This window comes from Triticum dicoccoides, chromosome 7B, assembly GCF_002162155.2.
Source record: "Triticum dicoccoides isolate Atlit2015 ecotype Zavitan chromosome 7B, WEW_v2.0, whole genome shotgun sequence".
NCBI classification, from domain to species: Eukaryota; Viridiplantae; Streptophyta; class Magnoliopsida; order Poales; family Poaceae; genus Triticum; species Triticum dicoccoides.
In genome coordinates this window covers 721107368-721125781 of record NC_041393.1, presented here as the reverse complement: position 1 = coordinate 721125781, position 18414 = coordinate 721107368, and the positions used below count along the sequence as shown (strand labels likewise).

Genomic DNA, 18414 nt, shown 5'->3' with positions numbered 1-18414 from the left:
TACAAAAACTTTGGGGCAGCCGATACAGTAGTTGTGTGACTACCATGCGACTACCACAAAACAAAATCATGGTCGTGCGCAGCCCAACCGCTACCCGGAAACTTCCAGTCTCACAACCGTTGCCCGCACGCGCCAGCGCCGCCACTGATTTTGACCACCATCACCGCCACCGCCACACTCCCCCAAGAGCCATTTTTTTCTGACTAAAATAGCCGGATGGCCATATGGACTCTCAATAGCTCTTATAACTCAGGATTTCAGTAGTTGATGCACTTGTTTTTCCAATTCCTTTCTCTTCATATGGGGTACTCTATATGGTCTGGTGTTGGGGGGACAGTACCAGATTTCAGAGGCATCTCATGGTCAGTCTCTAATTGGAGGTGGTCCTTCAGGTTCTTTGAAAACTTCAGGGAATTGTTGCAAATGTTTTTCCTATTTCAACTAGTGTGGTATGTGTCATAGGACCACAGACAGTTGTATCCTGTAGTAGTTTGCAGTACATAAGCTGGAGCTCCACTAACCAATAACTTGTTACAGATTCTCCCTTCAAAAAAACTTGTTAAAGATTCTATTTTAGTTGCTGGAGAGAGTGTTTCACAAGAAGGGATAAGTTACAAGAGTAGTGCCATTCTAAAGAACAGATAATTTTCTTGGATCGTAACTGAAAGACACTGGGTTGTGTTTAGTCATCCAACCACATCCTAGCACAAGATCATGACCAGGATGGTACGACACTCTGAATTTTTGTTGAAACTGAACTTTACCTGCAGTAAGTGTTATTGTTGCAATCCCTCCACCAGCAAGAGTTACCACATTGCTTCTAGCCGACAATTTTTGAGCAATAGAGCAATTTTTGAACTCATAAAAGTGAAATTTTTGCCTGGGTCTACTAAAGCAATTTTTGGCTGGATGGGGAGCAGACGAGGGTGACAGTTTTGAGGGATCTACTAGAGATGCTCTAGCTCCCAACACGACAGCTTCAAGGGTTTCTTAGGATCTACTAAGAGTTACACGATTCAACGCACACAAAAAAAATCAAGTTTCAGACTGAATGGCAAGCATGCAAAGAATCGGGATTGTTTTGTATATATATTAAATACGAAAATCGTTTTGTTTAAACGCAACACGTTTGAACCAACAACACATGATCTATCATGGGAGCCTTGCGCCCCATCCCACGGGCCAACTGCAACGGGTGGTCAGCAAACCAACATCCACCCAACAAATCCCAGACAACAACATTTTTTCTAGTCACCTTCATCATCATCATACGGCAGAGCACCACTCTCAGTCCCCAAGGGCCAGGGCTCATCATCATCACCCTGGAGACAAGCTAGAAGACGTCCGGGTTGTAGCGCCCGGGCATGGAGCTGCTCTGCTGGGCCTGCTTCAGATGCATCTGCAGCGCGTAGTTGTTGATCTGCGACACCAAAGTAGATTCTTCAGTTCACATGTCAAACAGAAAAGGATGCATGAGTTTGCCCGAAGGAGGGGCCTAAGGGCGAGGAGGGAGGGGTCGACCGTCACCTCGAGAGTCCTCAGCTGCTCCTGGTACTGCAGGACGAGCTGCTTCAGGCCCTGCACCTCGTGGCTCCGCTCATCAAACTCCTTCTGCCGCTCGTGCTGGATCGCCACCGCGCGCTTCAAGACCGCGTTCTGCGACAGGACGGCCGTCATCTGCTCCTTGAGCATCATGTTTTCCTGTTTTGCCAATAAGAAACAGGGTCTTGTCAGGCATTACTATTTCCTCCTTATAATCCTAAGGCTATTTATTTCCTCCTTAGACATTTGGTGGGTACCTGATGCAAGCTCTGCGCTGCTTCAGCTCCTGCACCCTCCAGGATGGACTTCGTCAAGGCTTCCAGAGCTCTTGACGCACGAGCCCGCGCATCGTCCATGTCAGAAGCATTTGACATCTCCCTCACAAAAAGATCAACCCATTCAGGGCCACTATTGCTTGGCTGTTGGCTAGCTGCGGCAGGTTGGTGTTCAGTAGCTGTGTCCACACCGGCGCTGGTAACAATGCCTGCCAAGTGCCAACAAAAGAAAATTCGTTGCTCTTGTCAATATGATTCGAAGTTTATGAAATTAGCAAGATGTGGTAGAAAATAAGTCAGTCATGTGGTATGTAATAATGCAAGAAATAGTGCTTGGTGCTACTAGATAGACAGATGTGAATTGTTATTATAAATTTCTAATCAATGCAAAGCATATAAGAGTGGCCGAGGGTGTGGTGATCTGAATCTACGGGTAGAGAACCACATAATGACATGCAAACTCCATAAGTTCATATGACACAAATGGATCCACACATGTTATCTGTTTTGAATTGACAGCACATGAACTTGTATAAATGTAACAATGAAACATAAGTGAATGCAACATGCAGGGTTTCTAGATATATTATACGAAGATAATATTACTGCACTGTTTGGTTTCAACTGGGGCAAATGCATGAGGAAGCACGATAATATGCAGCACTACTATGTGCCATAGAAATGAAATAGCTTTTAGAGGAAAATAGACCTTCAACAGATGGTTGGACTGCAGTCGGCCCGTTTTCAAATGCGGAACCAGCGGCCGACAGGTTAGCCTGATTTGACTCCATGAGGTGCAGCTCCTTCAGACTCTTTATTGCATAATCCAAATCATCTCCAGACGCTTCAAGGGCCCTCTCAAGCAACTGAAATGTTTTTGAGCAACCATAGTCAGCTATATGCACAGAAACAATACTAGCAAACATACATCTGCACGTTTAATCAGTGGCACAGCGGTCAAGCTCATAAACTAGAGAAGCAATTGAGCGCATCAGCATTCTAAGAAGAGGGTCCCTGGGAGCAGGAAACCCTTGCAATTCATCCTCTGCAACCGCAAGCAACACCATGCAAGACATTACCCGTCTATCGTTGGATTTCTAAGCATGCATGTACATGTATCAAACTGAAGTAGAAGCAGCTAGTTTCCCTGCATCTGCACTTGTAAGCTTCCCAGGAATGCCATAGTATAGCAAACTCATTAGAATTAACAGTCATATGCGTTCTCAATTGCATTTTTTCGTGTATAAAAAAGACCAATACTTTCCCATTTGGTCCAGAATTGGGTTGACGCTGCCCGAATTCAGAACCAAGTTGTGCTTCCTCACCGCATCGGGATGCCTTACCCCCTGCGTGACCCAGAAAGACCGACTTCATTCAGACTGGGGTTGCTTGTACGCATCCCCTTTGCACATCAGGCAAGGAGATGAGCACGCGTGAACCTTTGGGGATCTAGCCTTCGGCATCGAGGCGCCCATAAATAGCAAATCTCAAATCTAGCAGCAGCGTCCAAAGCCGCGCCCGTTGCCATTCATCACAATTAAAAGTAACGGAGGAATCCGCCCGAAATGGCCGGGAAATCTAGCCGGCGAACGCCTACCCGCAGTCAATCCGTGGAAATGGCCCGTCTTTCGGCGCCGGAGACCCGGAAACTAGGTCAAATCGAGGGGAAAAGGTAAAGCTGGGGCGGGGGTGCGGCCTTTACCTGGGGATCCATGGCGGGGAAGGCGGCCCGGAGGTGGTTGAGGAGCGCGTCCCGGCCGTCCCGGCGGAGGTGGTGGTGCGCGTAGCGGGAGCGCTTGGGCGCGGGGCTGTGGCGGGGGGAGGGAGGGGAGGAGGAGGAGGCCTGTTGGAGCAGCAGGTCGTCCGCGAAGATGGAGGAGGACCTCTTGCCGCAGACTACCGCAGACATGGTGGTGCCGCCGCCGCCGCCGCCCTCGCCCTCCTCCCGCCGCTCCAGCCGCGTCCCGCCGCCGTCCTACTGCCCGCCGCCCATCCGCCCGTCCGTCCCCCGATCCGCCGCCTCCTCCTCCCCGGTCGTCGCCCGCCGCCTGGCCCGGCTTGTGGGTCTGGTCGGGCCGGATGGATCGCGACGGCGGACGGGTGGATGGGTTCGGTGGTGGCGGACGGATGGGTGGGGGGGAATGGCGAGGCGAGGAGGCTCTCCTCCCCCCTCGTATTTATCGGAGGGTTGCCACGGGAATTACTGCCTGCCTTTTTCCAATTCCAGCGGCGGGGACGCGGCTGACAGGCGGGCCCCACCCTGGCCAGCGCACGCGCTTTTTCCCCGGCGACGCGGCTGACGGGTGGGACCCACCCTGGCCAGGGCACACGTTTTTTCCCCCGGCGACGCGGCTGACGGGTGGGACCCACCCTGGCCAGGGCACACGTTTTTTCCCCGGCGACGCGGCTGACGGGTGGGGCCCACGTGCGCCTTTCCGGTCGGGCTCCGATGACGGTCGCCCGTGGAAAGGAGAAAGCCGGAGAACCTGGGTGCGGGACGGTGGGATGACGCGGCGCCATTATTATTATTATTATTATTTTCTTTTGAGAATTATACAAATCTATGTCGCTGCATGCAACCGGCGTCGACACGTGTATTTGGGCACTAGCAAATGATTCCTTCTTTTTTGTGTGTGTGTTCAACATATAAAAAAAAAGGGAGGGATTCCTTCATTTTTCAAACAGCGCCGCGACCAGAGACCACCTCCAATTAATAAAAAGAAAAAAAAAACCCACAGGAAACAGCAGGATCTCCTTTTTTCTTATTCCAAAGGATTTCCATTTAAGCACCTCCCCCTGTCTGGACACACACAAAAATTGATCTGTCCTATATGAAAATTATACTCTTCCGTCGGACCGTGCGGACGGGTTTTGAAAAAAAAAGCCTATAGAAAGCCTTCCCCTCGCCTCCCGCGTAGCAGCATTGGTTGTTTTCACAAACATGGCACCACCGATGTTGTTGTTGCAACCCATCAACGGATCCCCTCGCCTCACGCGTTGCAGCATTGGGCGTGTCTTACAAACATCATCGCCCCGTGAGATCCCGATGGCAGCACCTGCGGATTCGGTGGTCGTTGCCCCTCGTAGCAGTCGTCGGGCGCCATACTCGCGGGTCGCCGCATCCCTTCTTTCCAGCAACCACCACCACCATCCATCGTTGTCACATCGCGTGATGCCCCCGGTGCGGGAGGCAAAGCGGGCACGAGCGAAATCAGTGGTTCTTCCCTCTTCATGGCGGCGCTGGAGTGGCGCGTGTGAGGCTGCAGCTCGGTGACGGCGGACGAAGCAGTGGTCGGTGGAGGGATGAGAAAGTGGCAGATTTCTTCCGGAAATCAGTCGGGTGAACCGAAGCATTTCCGTTAAGAATCATGTATGACTTTGCAAGACATGGCTCGCGGTTCCTACATTTTTCCCATTCTTGTTTTCTTTACTAGGGTGTGTTTCAACCGGGGAATGAAAGATTCTAGTTTTTTTTTGACATCAAAATGAAAGATTCTACTGGTTGATATGATTTTCTTTGTTTAACTAGCAAAATTTCCTGTGTGTTGCAACGGGAGAAGAAAACATATCACACCCCATCCTTCTCATTGATATACACTTGTCTTTGTCCTTTATTTTTACATAAGACCACACATGTATTGTCACTTATATTCCTTTCTGCCCTCATCGACGGTCGTAGTGATGTCCACCTTGTGGCATATGCTATATCCAGCTAAAAAATCTGATGCAAGAACATAAGAGGTCAACTATAGTGGGGGGAATTCAGAAATGGGTATCCAAAAATAAGTGACATGCATGTTTGAAGTTTCCGGTGCGTTGCAAGGGGAGAAGAAAACATATTACAGCACATCCCTCCTCGCCAATACACACTTGTCTCTGTCTTTTTATTTCAACACTAGACAATTGCCCGTGCGTTGCAACAAGCGTATAAACATTCTAGTAGATTAGCCCGTAACTGCACGTCAATTATTATATTGATGCGCTAAAATCTTAGCAAGTTCTTGTATGCAATCGTCATGATTTACCTGCCATTTCAATGTTAAGTACTTATTTGGTAAGAATTTAATGACTTACCAAACAAAATATATTTTTATTTGGTAAGTTAATAAAACATGAGACAATTGATTCTATTTTAAGGAGAACGGATGTGAGAAAAATCAAAGATGGGAGAAAAAATTCAAGAGAAGAAGGAAAGAGTAAAACGTATATAAGGAAGGTTGCACGAAATAGAGGTGAAATGAGAACCTTATGTTCCTTAAGTAGTAGAGATTTATTGACTTACCAAACAAAATATGTCTTTATTTTGGTAAGTTAATAAAACATAATACAATTGATTCTATTTTAGGGAGGGTGGATGGGGAAAAATCAGAGATGGGAGAAAAAAATCACGAGGAGAAGGAAAAAGTGAAACATATATAAGGAAGGTTTAATGACTTTCGAAAATGGACGCAGAGTTTCTACACCCGAGCTCAAATGAGTTCGGGTGAACAGCAAAATAAAAACTAAATAAAAAATCCAAAAAAATCCACACTTTTTTGGGAGAAACATTGACAGAAGTTTCAAGTGCTGATAGAGGCAAAGGTGTCCCGTCTTTCGATGAGATGATGGATATCGCTTTGGTGGAAGTCGACTTTGACGATCCGACTACGAACGTGCGAGGACGTCACACCTTAGCAATCGCTAAACCAACTCCGAGAGGTTATTGACCACGCCGGAGCACGATCAACCTGACCACGAGGGTCCGTTTCCTGCGAGCAAACGAAGAACAAGCAAGAAACTGAGATTGCAATATAAGATGAAAGCTTTATTGATCAAGGTGGGGTTCTGTGACGCCTTTGTCTGGTCGTTGAACACAAACGAAGTACGCGAAGTTGCAAATATGGCGAACTTTAATCTAAGCAAAACCCAAAGTCTAAACGGTGCCCTAAGGGTTGTATATATGGAGGAAGAGGGAGGAATTTCGTGGCCCTTGGTGGAGGGGTCTGAAACCAACCCTATCTCTTGTTTCCCCACACATACGGACTCTAAAAATAGCCTATACTTATGTATTTCGAAATTACATGGGCCTGGCCCAATAAAAAGGTGACGCAGCACTTAGAATAGCCTCTGGACGAAATTTATGAAGTGGCATCTTGTATATTTCGTCCAAGGCTTCATGCACTCGTTATGGTGGCTTCAAAGACCTGAAATCATCACTTGTAACTCCGTTCTTGTTCCCCTTGCGCATGTCATCATCTCCATGCTGCTCCAATGTTCATCCTTCTCGAAGCTAGGCCCTTCATTTGTAAGCAAAACAAATGTATCCAATTTAGGCAGCATCATATTCTCATGAACATTAAAATCATTACCAAGAAACGAAAGTACCTGGTAATTTAGTTGGCGTGCGCGAGCTCTAGTAATTGGTCCAGTATGTATAGCAGCAGGGCTGTGGGTGTAACAATGGTATTGATGTCCTCATCAAGTGCTTGCAAAAATTCGTCATGAATGAAATCACATTTCTAGAAGGCGTGGCAAAAAAAAACAAAATCGGTACTCTGAAAATGCTACTTTCAAAAGCATTTTGGAGCATTGAATTTGTTTAGTTTTTTTTGCCACGCCTTACAGGAATGTGATTTTATGATGAATTTTTGCAAGCACTTAGAACTTTTTTTCAATGTTTCTCCAAAAAAAATTGGAATTTTTTGAATTGTTTTCGACTTTACTGTTCACCGAGCTCAAATGAGCTCGGGAGCAGAAAGGCACTTTCGGTAATGAGAACCTTATGTTCTTTTTAAGTAGTAGAGATAGGTTGTTTGGTTTGCTGTCCCACCCAACTTCGCCGTCAGCCAATCACCACCGTCCATAGCCAATCCCACCACCCCGTGGCCAGCATCCTAGCCGCACCGCCTCCTCTGGCGACGCCCCGGCTATCCCTCTAACCCCCTCCTCCCAGACATTCAGCAGTGGCAAACAAAACAACTTTGCTCCAACCCTGGGACTCCCTTCCACCGCCAGCAGGGTCGTCTCAGTGCTCTATAAGGGATTTTCTCCAAGCGACCGAAGAATAGCAAACTTTTTTCGAAGTGCGTTTTCCGGCGCGAGATCGGGAAGGGGCAGTAATGCTGAGGTGACATGTTTGGCGACATGAGCACGCCTGCGACGGGTGACCGTGCGGCGCCGCTGCCGGGCTGATCTCCTTCCTCCAACCCCCCTGCCTCCGGCGGCCCCGGATCTGGAAGCTCCGCCCCGTCCGCTCGCCGCCCGTCCCAGCTTTGCTGCTCGTCGTGCCCGAGCAGCCCGTGTGGAAGCTGCGGGAAGCCGCGTCCGCGGCGGCCCCATGTTCGCGATGGCTGCGCCGTCATCGTCGGCCGCTTCAGGCCCGTCGCTCTCCGCCCCTGCTCTGGCCGCCGCGCTCGCTGCGGCCTTCCTCGCGGGACGCAAGGCTGGCCCGGCCGTGCAGGGGCGCCTCGTCTCTGCGCCGACCAACCACCCTCCGCCGCCCGCCGCCCCCGTCCACCTTGGCGCGGCCCCCGCGCCCCTCCACCAGACCCCACCGGCGACGGCCACACTGCCAGCGCCTCCGACCCCGCGCCCGCGGCCACTGCCTCCAGCCTGTCGGCTACGGTTGGAGAACGACGGCCGGCAGGTCTCCCGCCCGCGTTCCCCGAAGGCTGCAGCGGCGAGCTCTTTGGCCCAGCCGTCCGTCACCCCCGCCTGCTTTGCCGGTGCCGCCTTCGACCACCTGCTGAAGCCACCGGCTACAAGCCCCATCGGTTCCCCACCGCTTGATCCAGATCAGGCGGATCTGGATCCCGTCTCTCAACCGGCTCCGGCTGTGCTCGGCTCAACGCATGTCTCCCATTGCTCCATCATCCATGGTGAGGGGGGAGTGGCGGCTTCTCTGGATGCAGCTTCAGCTCCTCTCGCCACTGTTGCGAGCGAAGGGCTCGTCGTTCAGGCGCCTCCGGTGCGTCTGGGCTGGGGAAATTGGCGAGGATGTTTCGACCGGGTGGCGGCGTCAACAGTTCCTATGGCTCCATGCGAGAATGCTTTGGGAGGTTGGCAGCTCGTCTCGAGAGGGCGCTGCTCGGCTCCTGCTGCTTTTCGTCGCCTTACTGTCAATGTGCGGAGTCCCCCTCCGGCGTGGCTGAGAGACAGGTGTTTTCGGTGCCTCTGTCGAGGTCACCGAGCATACTCTTGTAGGGATCCAATTTGATGCACGGATTGTCTTCGATCCGGCCACATCGCCCGCTTCTGCCGTGCTGAGAAGCATGCCCATGCTTCGCCACTCCAATGTCCTGCTCCATCACCTGCATCCATCGATGATGTCTCCATGACAGATGTGCAGTTCCAACCTCTCTCGACTGAGCAAGTTGGGTTGGCGGAGGAGACCGAGCTGCTTCGCACCGAGCTTCGTGATTGCCTAGTGCGAGCCGGGAATGTTTTGGGGAGGGCGGAGGCCGCTCTCGCCAAACTAGAGGTGGTGCCGGATGTGTCTTCGCTGCCCGAGCTTCAGATTGGGGTTGTACCCGATGTGTCCTTGCTGCCCGAGATTCAGGTTGGTTCTGTCGATGGGGAAGCATGCATGTATGGAGATCTCTCCCCTCGTGCTACATCCTGTCGGTTGCCGTTGCCTGCCGTGCCGATTACTTCTGGGAATGAAGTTGTTGTCGAGATCGTGGCTCCGGTGCTGCAGATTATGCCTGAGCTCCAGAAGGTTTGTGGGGATCCTACTTCGCCTATTTCGATGGTGCTTCCTAAGGAGATGGGGCCGCTTGGAGGGAACTTGGTGATGTCGATTATGACCTCTCCGCCGCCGTTGGAGCCCATTCAGACGCCCGACTTTGTGGACTGTGGAGGTTTGGCTGCTACTATTGCTCTCTCACCTGAGGTTGTTGACCAGGTGGCGTCTGCAGGTGATGAGGTAGGTGCTTTGGCACCTAATTCTGAGGTGATGAAGCCCATTCGGTCGCCCATCTTTGACCGTGATGCTATGATGGCACATATTGACGAGGTAGTCTTTCTGAAAAAGCTTGGCCGCTTGCTCGCCTCCTTGGAGGTAGCTTCTCCTGGGTCTGGCAAGGCGATTGCTTGCCTTCTAGCGGAGGAGGTTTCTACGGGCAAAATAAAGAAGGTGAAGAAGGCTCTCAGGACCATAGGCAAGAAGAGGGGTGTCATTGGTAAGGCGCCAGCGGCTGCTTAATGGAGGATACTCAGTCCCATTGTCCTCCATCTCCGTGGATTTGGTAGCGTTTAATGTATGCAACCTTGGTTTTGTTGGGGGTTTCTTTGAGGCATAGAAGTGTGAGGGTTCATGATTGTTACATGTTATGTGTATTTGTCGGGTTGATCGTGGGGTTATGGAGTTTGGTTCTTAGCGAGTAGTCCGCATGTGGTCTATATGTATCGGTTTTCGCCCGGTTTTCCGTTAATTAACTGGGCAATTCTCTTCTTCTTAATTAATCGGTGAGGCAAATCTTTTTGCCTCCGTTTCAAAAAAAAAAAAAGAATAGCAAACACAAATCATTAGGTTTCCAAAAAAAAAGCTTTTCATTGGTTGCATGAATTTCAGGCACAAATGTGAATTTCATTAAAAAAAATCATTTCTCACATGAAGGAGAAAACATATTCACAACTGGTCACACAAGAATTCAAGATGCGGCGGAATGCACTCCATGGGTTTCAATTCTCGCATGACTTTCAAGAATTTCAAATTTTTCAAGAGCAAACGTGAGGTTCGTTAGGTTTCATGTAAAACCATTTTGCTTCTAGCAGGAAACAGAAAACATATTCATAACCGGTCACAGCAATTCAAGATGCAGCTTATCAACAGCTCGGCAGAATGCGGAATGCACCATGAGAGAACACAATTCTTTCCCAGTTACAAATTCAAAACAGCGAAAACGTCTGGAGCAAACTGTGCAGTGGAGTTCTCACCTCACCACCTCAAACATCTACACAGAGATAAAGCAACCATGTATACCACCAGCTCTGCAGTTACATATATAGAAGCATGGCACAAAATGGGGAACTTGTTTATTTTCTTTCTATCTATCATCATCACTCAGCGCCGAAAACCCTCCCCATATCCATCTAAATATAGATATATATTATCCTCCCACGGATTTTCCACGTCGACAAGCAATAATACAACACCACGACAGTACCGCCTCCACGCCGAGACCAGAGGGGGCAGGACAGTGTGAGACTCCTCCTGCTGTTACTCTGGCAGTATGCTCATCATATCAACTCTCATCAGGCCGGCCGCATAACTAGGGGGGCAGCTAATTCACAAGGATATATATACACCGGCGCTTCTATCTGTCCAGCAGCCAGTTGAGGACCGTCTTTTTCGGGACGACTCCGTCCGCGTCTTCCTTCCCCGGCTTCACGGAGGTATTTACAGCGTTGCGGATCACGGAGTTGAGGTGCATCCTCAGCTGCGCGTTGTCGATGAGCAGGTCAGACAGCATCTTTGTTGTCTCTTCGTCGGTGAGGCTCGAGTCTTCGCTGCCCATGGTAATTGAGGATTTACCATCGGAATTTTCGCCATCATCGGAAGAGCCCCCCTGTTCGTCGTCCAGTGCTAGATGCTGAGCCTACAGAGATCAACGTAAAGCAAGGATTTCCCCCACATTTTAAGTCAGCAGGAAAGATAGTAAGTACGTGCGTACATTAAGATATTGAGATTGATTGCGCATGTTGCAGACTACTAATTAGCTGACAGGTAGCACATTCATGATCAAAACTTGGAACGAGGGAAGTCTAGCTACAGTGCTTTCAAGTTCAAATAAATGCTATTTCAATGACGGCTGCAGCTCCGAACTAAAAATGATCTGCAAGTAAAGTCTTTCTAATACAAAAGCAGGACTCCACTGGTCCAAGTTCTCAACTGAAACTTGAGCTCCAATTTACGACTTTGGCTTCTATACGAGAAGCTAGAGCTGGAGTTTGGCAAAGCAGGGCTTCATCTCAAATGAAAACAGCCTACCAGAAGAAGAAAATTTACCTGAGCAACAAGAAGGCGTATTCTATTGTCTGACGTCGCCAGAAGGTCTAGTGCATCAGGCAAAGATGATGGGTCAACAGTCAAGTTATCTTGTTCTTCTGCAAGAAATTTAGCACTACATTCCTGTAGACGCTCACGGAGCAGTCGGCATTCATGAAGCATTTTTTCACGGGATGACTTCACACGTGCTGACCGCTGCTTCTCTCTATTAATAATCCTCTGAACAAATGGAAAATAACTAAAAATTATAGAGAGAGAAACACTGATCACATACAACTAGGATACTGTTATAAGTGAACAGAAGCTTGAATTAAGGAAACATTGATGAGTTGGTATATAAATAATTGGTTTAAAGGTGTAAACAGGCATAACAGAGTTAATCTGGTGGCAGCAAGCCTGTACCGATATTAAATATTGCTATTGTTGCGATTCTCAAAGGAGGAATGGATTATAATTTTACGAGTACCTCTAGTTCAGTCTTCTCCTCAACATACTGATTCAGCACTTTCTTCATCTCTCTTTGAGAATTCCTAAGGGACTTGACTTCTTTAACAAGAACCTTCATATCTGTTTTAGACTTTGCCTCAACTTCTCCAAGCTGCCGTTGCAAACTCTCAACTTCTTTTCGTTTCGTTTCAAGTTCTTCGGCTAACTCTTCTCTATTACCACTGGCGGTAGCTTTCTCTGATTCCACACGAGTTTTCTCATCCTGTAAGTAAATAGAGGAAGATAATCAGAATCCTCATAATATGAAAAATTAAGAAATGCTAAGGCACAGGAACAGAGAAAAAACTGACTTGTTCCGCCTTCAGGTTTGACTCCATCTCAGAGTACTTCCTGCGAAGCTCATCCATATCCCATTGCATCTGGGTAATCCTCTCTCTTTCAGCTAAGATAGCTTGATGTAATGTGTCTCTGCCTTTTTGCTTTGTAGCTTCCAACTCACCCTCCAAGTCTTTTACCTGCATCAGAAGTCATCAGTGGAAGGAAATTACCTAGAATCCACATAATAACTATACGAGGCCCAAGAAAGTCCACTGAATGCCAATGAAAAACGCATAAAAGCAACAAAAGACGCTTGGCCTGATCCTGGAATACCAAGAGCCTGATTTACACTAAAGCATAGAAAATAAATATCAGATAAAAAGTGATACCTTTGTGGAAAGATATTCTTTGACCGCTACTTCCTGATTTAGGCGTGCTATGAGATCCTCCATATCGGTTTTTGCTGTCCCTATTCTTCTTTGCATGGTTACCAAAAGTCTACTCAACTTCTGTCTTTGATCAGTTGGTAGGATGACTTGGGCATCCATATCATACAAAAACTGCATATCTACACCAGCAAGATTTTCTGTTTGACTATGTCCATCCACACCACTTGGGAGATCCACAGGACCATCCCATAGGGAACTACTAGCCCCTGGAGTTGACAATTCACTTCCTCTTAAAGAACTCAAATCACTGCCTAAACTTTCAGAAGAATCCTTCCGAGCATGACCAGGGTTAGAATCACAATCCTCTTCAGAAACTACTCCCTTGGAAGACTCTACTGAACCATTCCTTCCATCATGTTCCGAAAAGACAAGACCCTGTTTCCTGCTTTTTGACACACTACCAGCATGCTGATCAGACTGACCTGATATAGATTCTCCCAGCACACCGTTACCAGTTACTCCTGTCAGACTGATGCTACGAACAAGTCCCGGGTTTATTTGACTGGACTCAGAGAGAGCACCTGAACCAGGATCATCAGAATGACGAGAAGAGTCTGTACTGCTTTTTATTGAAGTACCTGCTTCGGGGGGACGCTGATTCCAATCTTGGAAATCTGAATTCAGTAAAATGGAAGAATTCAATTGTCGATTATGATATATAGCACGCACAATTAAGACATGGATCAATGCACACACAGAAAAAAAATCTTCATTATGGACCAATGCACATACATGAGCGTGCGGCAGCTTCAAGTTCAAGAAAAGCAGCAACATGAGCACTTCTCGATAAGTCAATATCAGAAAGTAGCTTTTGCATCCACTCCTCCAAAGTATTCCTTCTCTGCAACCAAAACATTTTTAGAACCACAAGTTCAAAAGGCAAAGCACAACAGAATGTAGCAATTAACAATGGGTACAGCTAACCTCTTCTAGAAGCAACCTGCTTGAATTTATTCTTAAGAAGGCATGTTTCGGTGGAGCAGGGGGGATGTCTTTTCTGGGAAAAGCACGCTTAAGCTGAAATATGGGAGAATTGTAGCATGATGAGTGATGAAATAAACAAAATCTTGCATTATATAGCATTACAAAGCACATAGTTATTCTTTCTTCAATCAGGAACACATCAAACATGGAAATTGTACAAAGCCATACTGTTGTTATATTCAAGAAATATGATGCAATTGAATGCAAATGACACTGCACCAACTATCTGAATGCACATTGTGTGTGTGAGAAGAGTGAGCACACTCATAAAATCACAAAATGCACTCCCATGGCTTTAATATGCAAGACATGTACAACAATATCATAGCAACAGTTGTATTAACTTACATCAGAACACAACTTCAGAAAGTCACTAAACCTTCGAAGAACTCCATGGCTAGAGCTAACGCCTTCCGGTGATTGTATACCAACATGTATCCTGTAAAACTGTCCTTTATGGGCATTAAAGAAAGGTCATGGAAAAACAGGAACATTTACATGAAGCAAGACCTCAAAAACAAATTAGTGTCCTATAAGCCTATGAGGCCAAAAAATAGAACAATGTAACGTGCAAGATATCATCTACAACTTGGAATTCTTAAATTTAAGTCCATGTCTCCATGGTATACTAAATTTTATAATACATCCACATGATATGAACTTAGATACCCCTTAAGTAAAACTTCAATATAGGCTTGATAAATGCCAAACAATTTTTGTCTTTTTATTGATCTGTCAAAATTTTCTCGCTTGTATTCCCATCTAGCTCATTTTGTTATAGCACAAAGTTTTAATACTAGCGACGTGTCAATTACTATCTGAAGACATGTAACAAAATTGATTGACTAAACTCCTGGACCGAATAAGTGAGAAAAACAAGAGGGTAAAAGATAAACGATACTCACAACTATAGATTTCAAGAAGTTGTCAGAGGCTACACCAGCTTCGGGTGTTTGAGCAATCCAAGAAGGTATCGTCACACAGTAACTCCAGCCTGTTTGAGGGTTATGTGGCCAGACGGTGTTCCTTCCCTCCTGCGTGCAGGCAATAAATATGAGCTCGTAAGAAGACTCGGATAATGTTCAGAGCATTCTGTCGGTAACGCCCTCATCTTTGCAACGGAACCTGTTCTAAAAAACAATTCACTCTAAATGCAACTACCTAATTGCGTATGCACTAGTAAATTTTGCCAATTAAACAAAATATCCAATTGGTTGTGCACAGCAGTTAATTTCTTTCCTCTTTGGGTTGGAACAAATTCAATGCATGGGATCAGGCAAAAAAACGCAGCAACCGTGCTGCATGGTGTGTTGCTGCAGAGGATCGCAACCCCTAGTAATGAGGATCAGGGACTCTCAGTGTATCAACCAAGGTGTTTTTCAGTACAAAGGCGTCATTCAGTTGGTTGTGTGAGACCATTTCTGGCGAATGCATGGTAAGGATGTCTGTCGTTCAAACAGGGTACAGGCATGATCATCACACAACATAGGCAGGCCTAAGAGCATGGTTAATAGCATATCCGGCTGCAGGCCTAAGAACATGATCATGACACAACATAGGCAGGCCTAAGAGCATTGTTAATAGTACGGCTGGCTGCTGGCTATAGGTCGTTGCCAGCACCTATAACAGTTAGCTATAGAGGTCAATTTAATAGCAAGCTTGTTGGAATAATAAATAAAAGGAGGACAAAACCTACATCTATCATGAAATGAACTGACCTAGCTATGTGGGTGGTAAAATTCATAAGCCCAACTGGGTGGTAAAATTCATAAACCCAACTTGTTGATATTCAGATGTCTGAACCCTAGCGTAGGGCAAGCTCCAAATCACTAATCACTGAACAGGCAACCGCAGGCAACTTGGCAACACTTAATTCGCAAAATCCCAATGCAGATAGATCCTATCCCCAACATTAAATACCTCGGCGGACTTAACTAGCTGCTGCCACGGACCGCGCATCCGCAACGAAACCGAGGTGAAACCCTGCTCGGCGCGGCCCACTCGGGCGATCGGTGGAGAGCAACGAAAGTAGAAGCAATCCAGCAGCGGAACCGAACAAATCTGACGCTCGCGGCGCGGGATCACGAGGCCCCCGGCGCCACCGGGCCGGGCGGCGCGGCGTCGGCCCCCGGACGGATCAGAGCGCGGGGTGGGATCGAGGCGGGGAATTCAGAGGGGAGGGGATCGCGGGGGCTGCTTACCCATCGCTTGGGGGGCGGGCTCCAGTCCATGCCGAGCGGCAGCGGCGAGGTGCCGTCGTGGCGGTGCTTCGGGGGGCCGCCGCGGGGCGTCCTCCTCGCGGCCGCGGACGACGACGACGACGCCGACGCCATCGCCGGGCCCGCTGCCTCCCCCTCCTCCGGGGCGGGGCGGGGCGGCGGGATCGAGCTGGGGGCGGGGCCGACGGTCCCGAGGGAGAGATTGGAGCTGGGGCGGAGGCGGAGGCTCCCGCGGCGGTGGCGAATCTAACTGTCAACGCCACCCTCCCAGACCCAGCAGCTTCTTCTTCACCGTGGCGTTGGTGGGAGGGAGGGAGTGGTGGGGGGGATGGAGCGGAGCTGGGCCGGCCGGGCGTGGGCGTGGGCGTGCCGTGCGGTGCGGCTCAGCCTGGGTTTCTCAGCCCAGCCACGCGGGTTGGACAGGGAAGGTGGGACATGGTTGTCAGACACGCCACGCTCAAAGAAAAAAGAGGTATTAACTTTTTTTTCCTTTTTCCTTTTTTCCAATAGAGCCGAAATCAAACACAACCCTAGAAGAATGAAGGGAAATACTACCCCGCACGTGTCGGTTGTGGGTGATGTTGTCGTCGCCCCCTAAGTTCCGCGTCGTAGCCAGAGCAAGAAAGCAACGTCTATGGCTCCGAGAAGAGGATGGCCCAAAGACGGGGCTTAACTGCAACTCATGTCGGTATATGCATCTCGTATGCTTGTATTGGTTATTTGTTTGTTATTTGGTTATGTTTTCCTTGGGAGGTTTGTTATTTGCTTGTATTGGTTATTTGTTTCATGTGTTGGGTTAAGTTGTAATCACTGTCTAGTAGACCGGCGGCCGGCTGATGGTTCGCTAGATAGATAAAATATTTTCAATTTCAACAAATTTTCGCTTACTTTCCACGGTTAGTTGCTGGAATGCTTGAACATGATCTCCTAATTGGTCCTTTAATCAGGTCCAGAATTTTATGTTGGTTATCTTGTCAATAAAGTCCAGAAACATCCTTTCAAATCCAACTTATGATTTATGTTGTAAACCGTAATTGTGAATGAGGCCATGTCCAATGTCCCTCGACCCTGTCAACATAAGGAAATCACATGCTGGAGAGGGCCTATAGATTGTGCGAAATCCCGAACTATAACTGATATGATTTACTATAATGCAACGATTACGAAGGCGAAAAATGGCACGCATCACAATTAGGAGGCCCATGTCACTTGGGGGGCCAAAATGCATTTTCACACTTCGTGCCCTATTGAGCATCTAGAATTAATTTAAATAGAATTCACGGAATGGGTCAATTAGAGTTAGTTTGCATGTTCCGTTGAAATATGCATTTTAACTTAATAGTGAGTTACAGAAATGTGTGCATAGCTGCACTTTTGTTTGACCACAAACTTAAGTATAATGTGCTTTTCTCGTTCCACCGTGCAAAATATAGTTGTAGAAAATGTTTGCGTCATCTATGGTTTGAATAATGTACTAGATGGACATTGTTCTATGACACCGCCGCGCCTTTGCTAGTGGCAAGTTGCCTGAATTCGTAACTCGTGTCGGTCCATTTCTAGATAGTGCGACCCTGAGGCAGAGATGGGGGCATTGCCACGAGCTACGGCAAGGCAAGGAGACGACAACGAGTTGAGCGTGGAATGAGCCGAAGCTGGAGATGATGGTGTAAGGGCATATTTATCCCTAAGGTGTTTTGGTGATTGATGACAATGCTTTTGTGGACTAATCGTGTGCCTTGAGTATTTCAGACGTTTCATCACTAGGCACAAGATGGTTTGGTGCCCCTCGAAGACTATTGAAGACAAAGTTTTTCTACGTTTCTTTTCGGTGAATTTGAGTCGTAGGAAAGCCATACTATTAAGAGGGGGTCCGCGTTGGAAAGGTTTGGGTGGAATCATCACGTACAGGTTTACTCCCTCTGCACCGTCTTTCCCTTTGCGCTTTGGAGCATCCTCCGTTTTCTTCATATATATGCAAAGAGAAGGATTCCTAGTGTTGTTGTTCTGAGGCATGCGGTAGTACTGCTCTTAGGAGCTACCGCAGGCCCTCGCGGTAGTACCATAGGTGCCCACGGTAGTACCGCTCCTAAGGAGATGTAGTACCATGGCCTCAGACCAGACTCAGCCGCTCGTGCGGCTGTAGGGGCGGATGTAATTTTTTACATCCGCGCCCTACGCGGTAGTACCGCCCC

General features: G+C 47.9%; 2 protein-coding genes across 2 annotated transcripts; both read right to left on the bottom strand.

The window, feature by feature from the left end:
- Positions 1-1061: 1061 nt before the first annotated feature.
- LOC119336986 lies at positions 1062-3972 on the bottom strand. The gene is made up of 5 exons (XM_037609076.1): positions 3520-3972; positions 2527-2683; positions 1800-2026; positions 1528-1701; positions 1062-1420 (listed from the first exon to the last, which is right to left on the bottom strand). The coding sequence occupies exons 1-5, from the start codon at positions 3724-3726 to the stop codon at positions 1334-1336; spliced, it is 852 nt and encodes a 283-aa protein (XP_037464973.1). The 5' UTR covers positions 3727-3972; the 3' UTR covers positions 1062-1333.
- Positions 3973-10655: 6683 nt separating this feature from the next.
- On the bottom strand, positions 10656-16574 carry LOC119336589 (PX domain-containing protein EREL1-like). Its single transcript, XM_037608637.1, has 10 exons — positions 16205-16574; positions 14909-15037; positions 14352-14450; positions 13944-14036; positions 13752-13860; positions 12960-13633; positions 12603-12767; positions 12272-12514; positions 11806-12024; positions 10656-11395 (listed from the first exon to the last, which is right to left on the bottom strand). Exons 1-10 carry the CDS (start codon positions 16334-16336, stop codon positions 11114-11116), a joined length of 2145 nt encoding a protein of 714 aa, XP_037464534.1. The 5' UTR covers positions 16337-16574; the 3' UTR covers positions 10656-11113.
- Positions 16575-18414: the final 1840 nt, after the last annotated feature.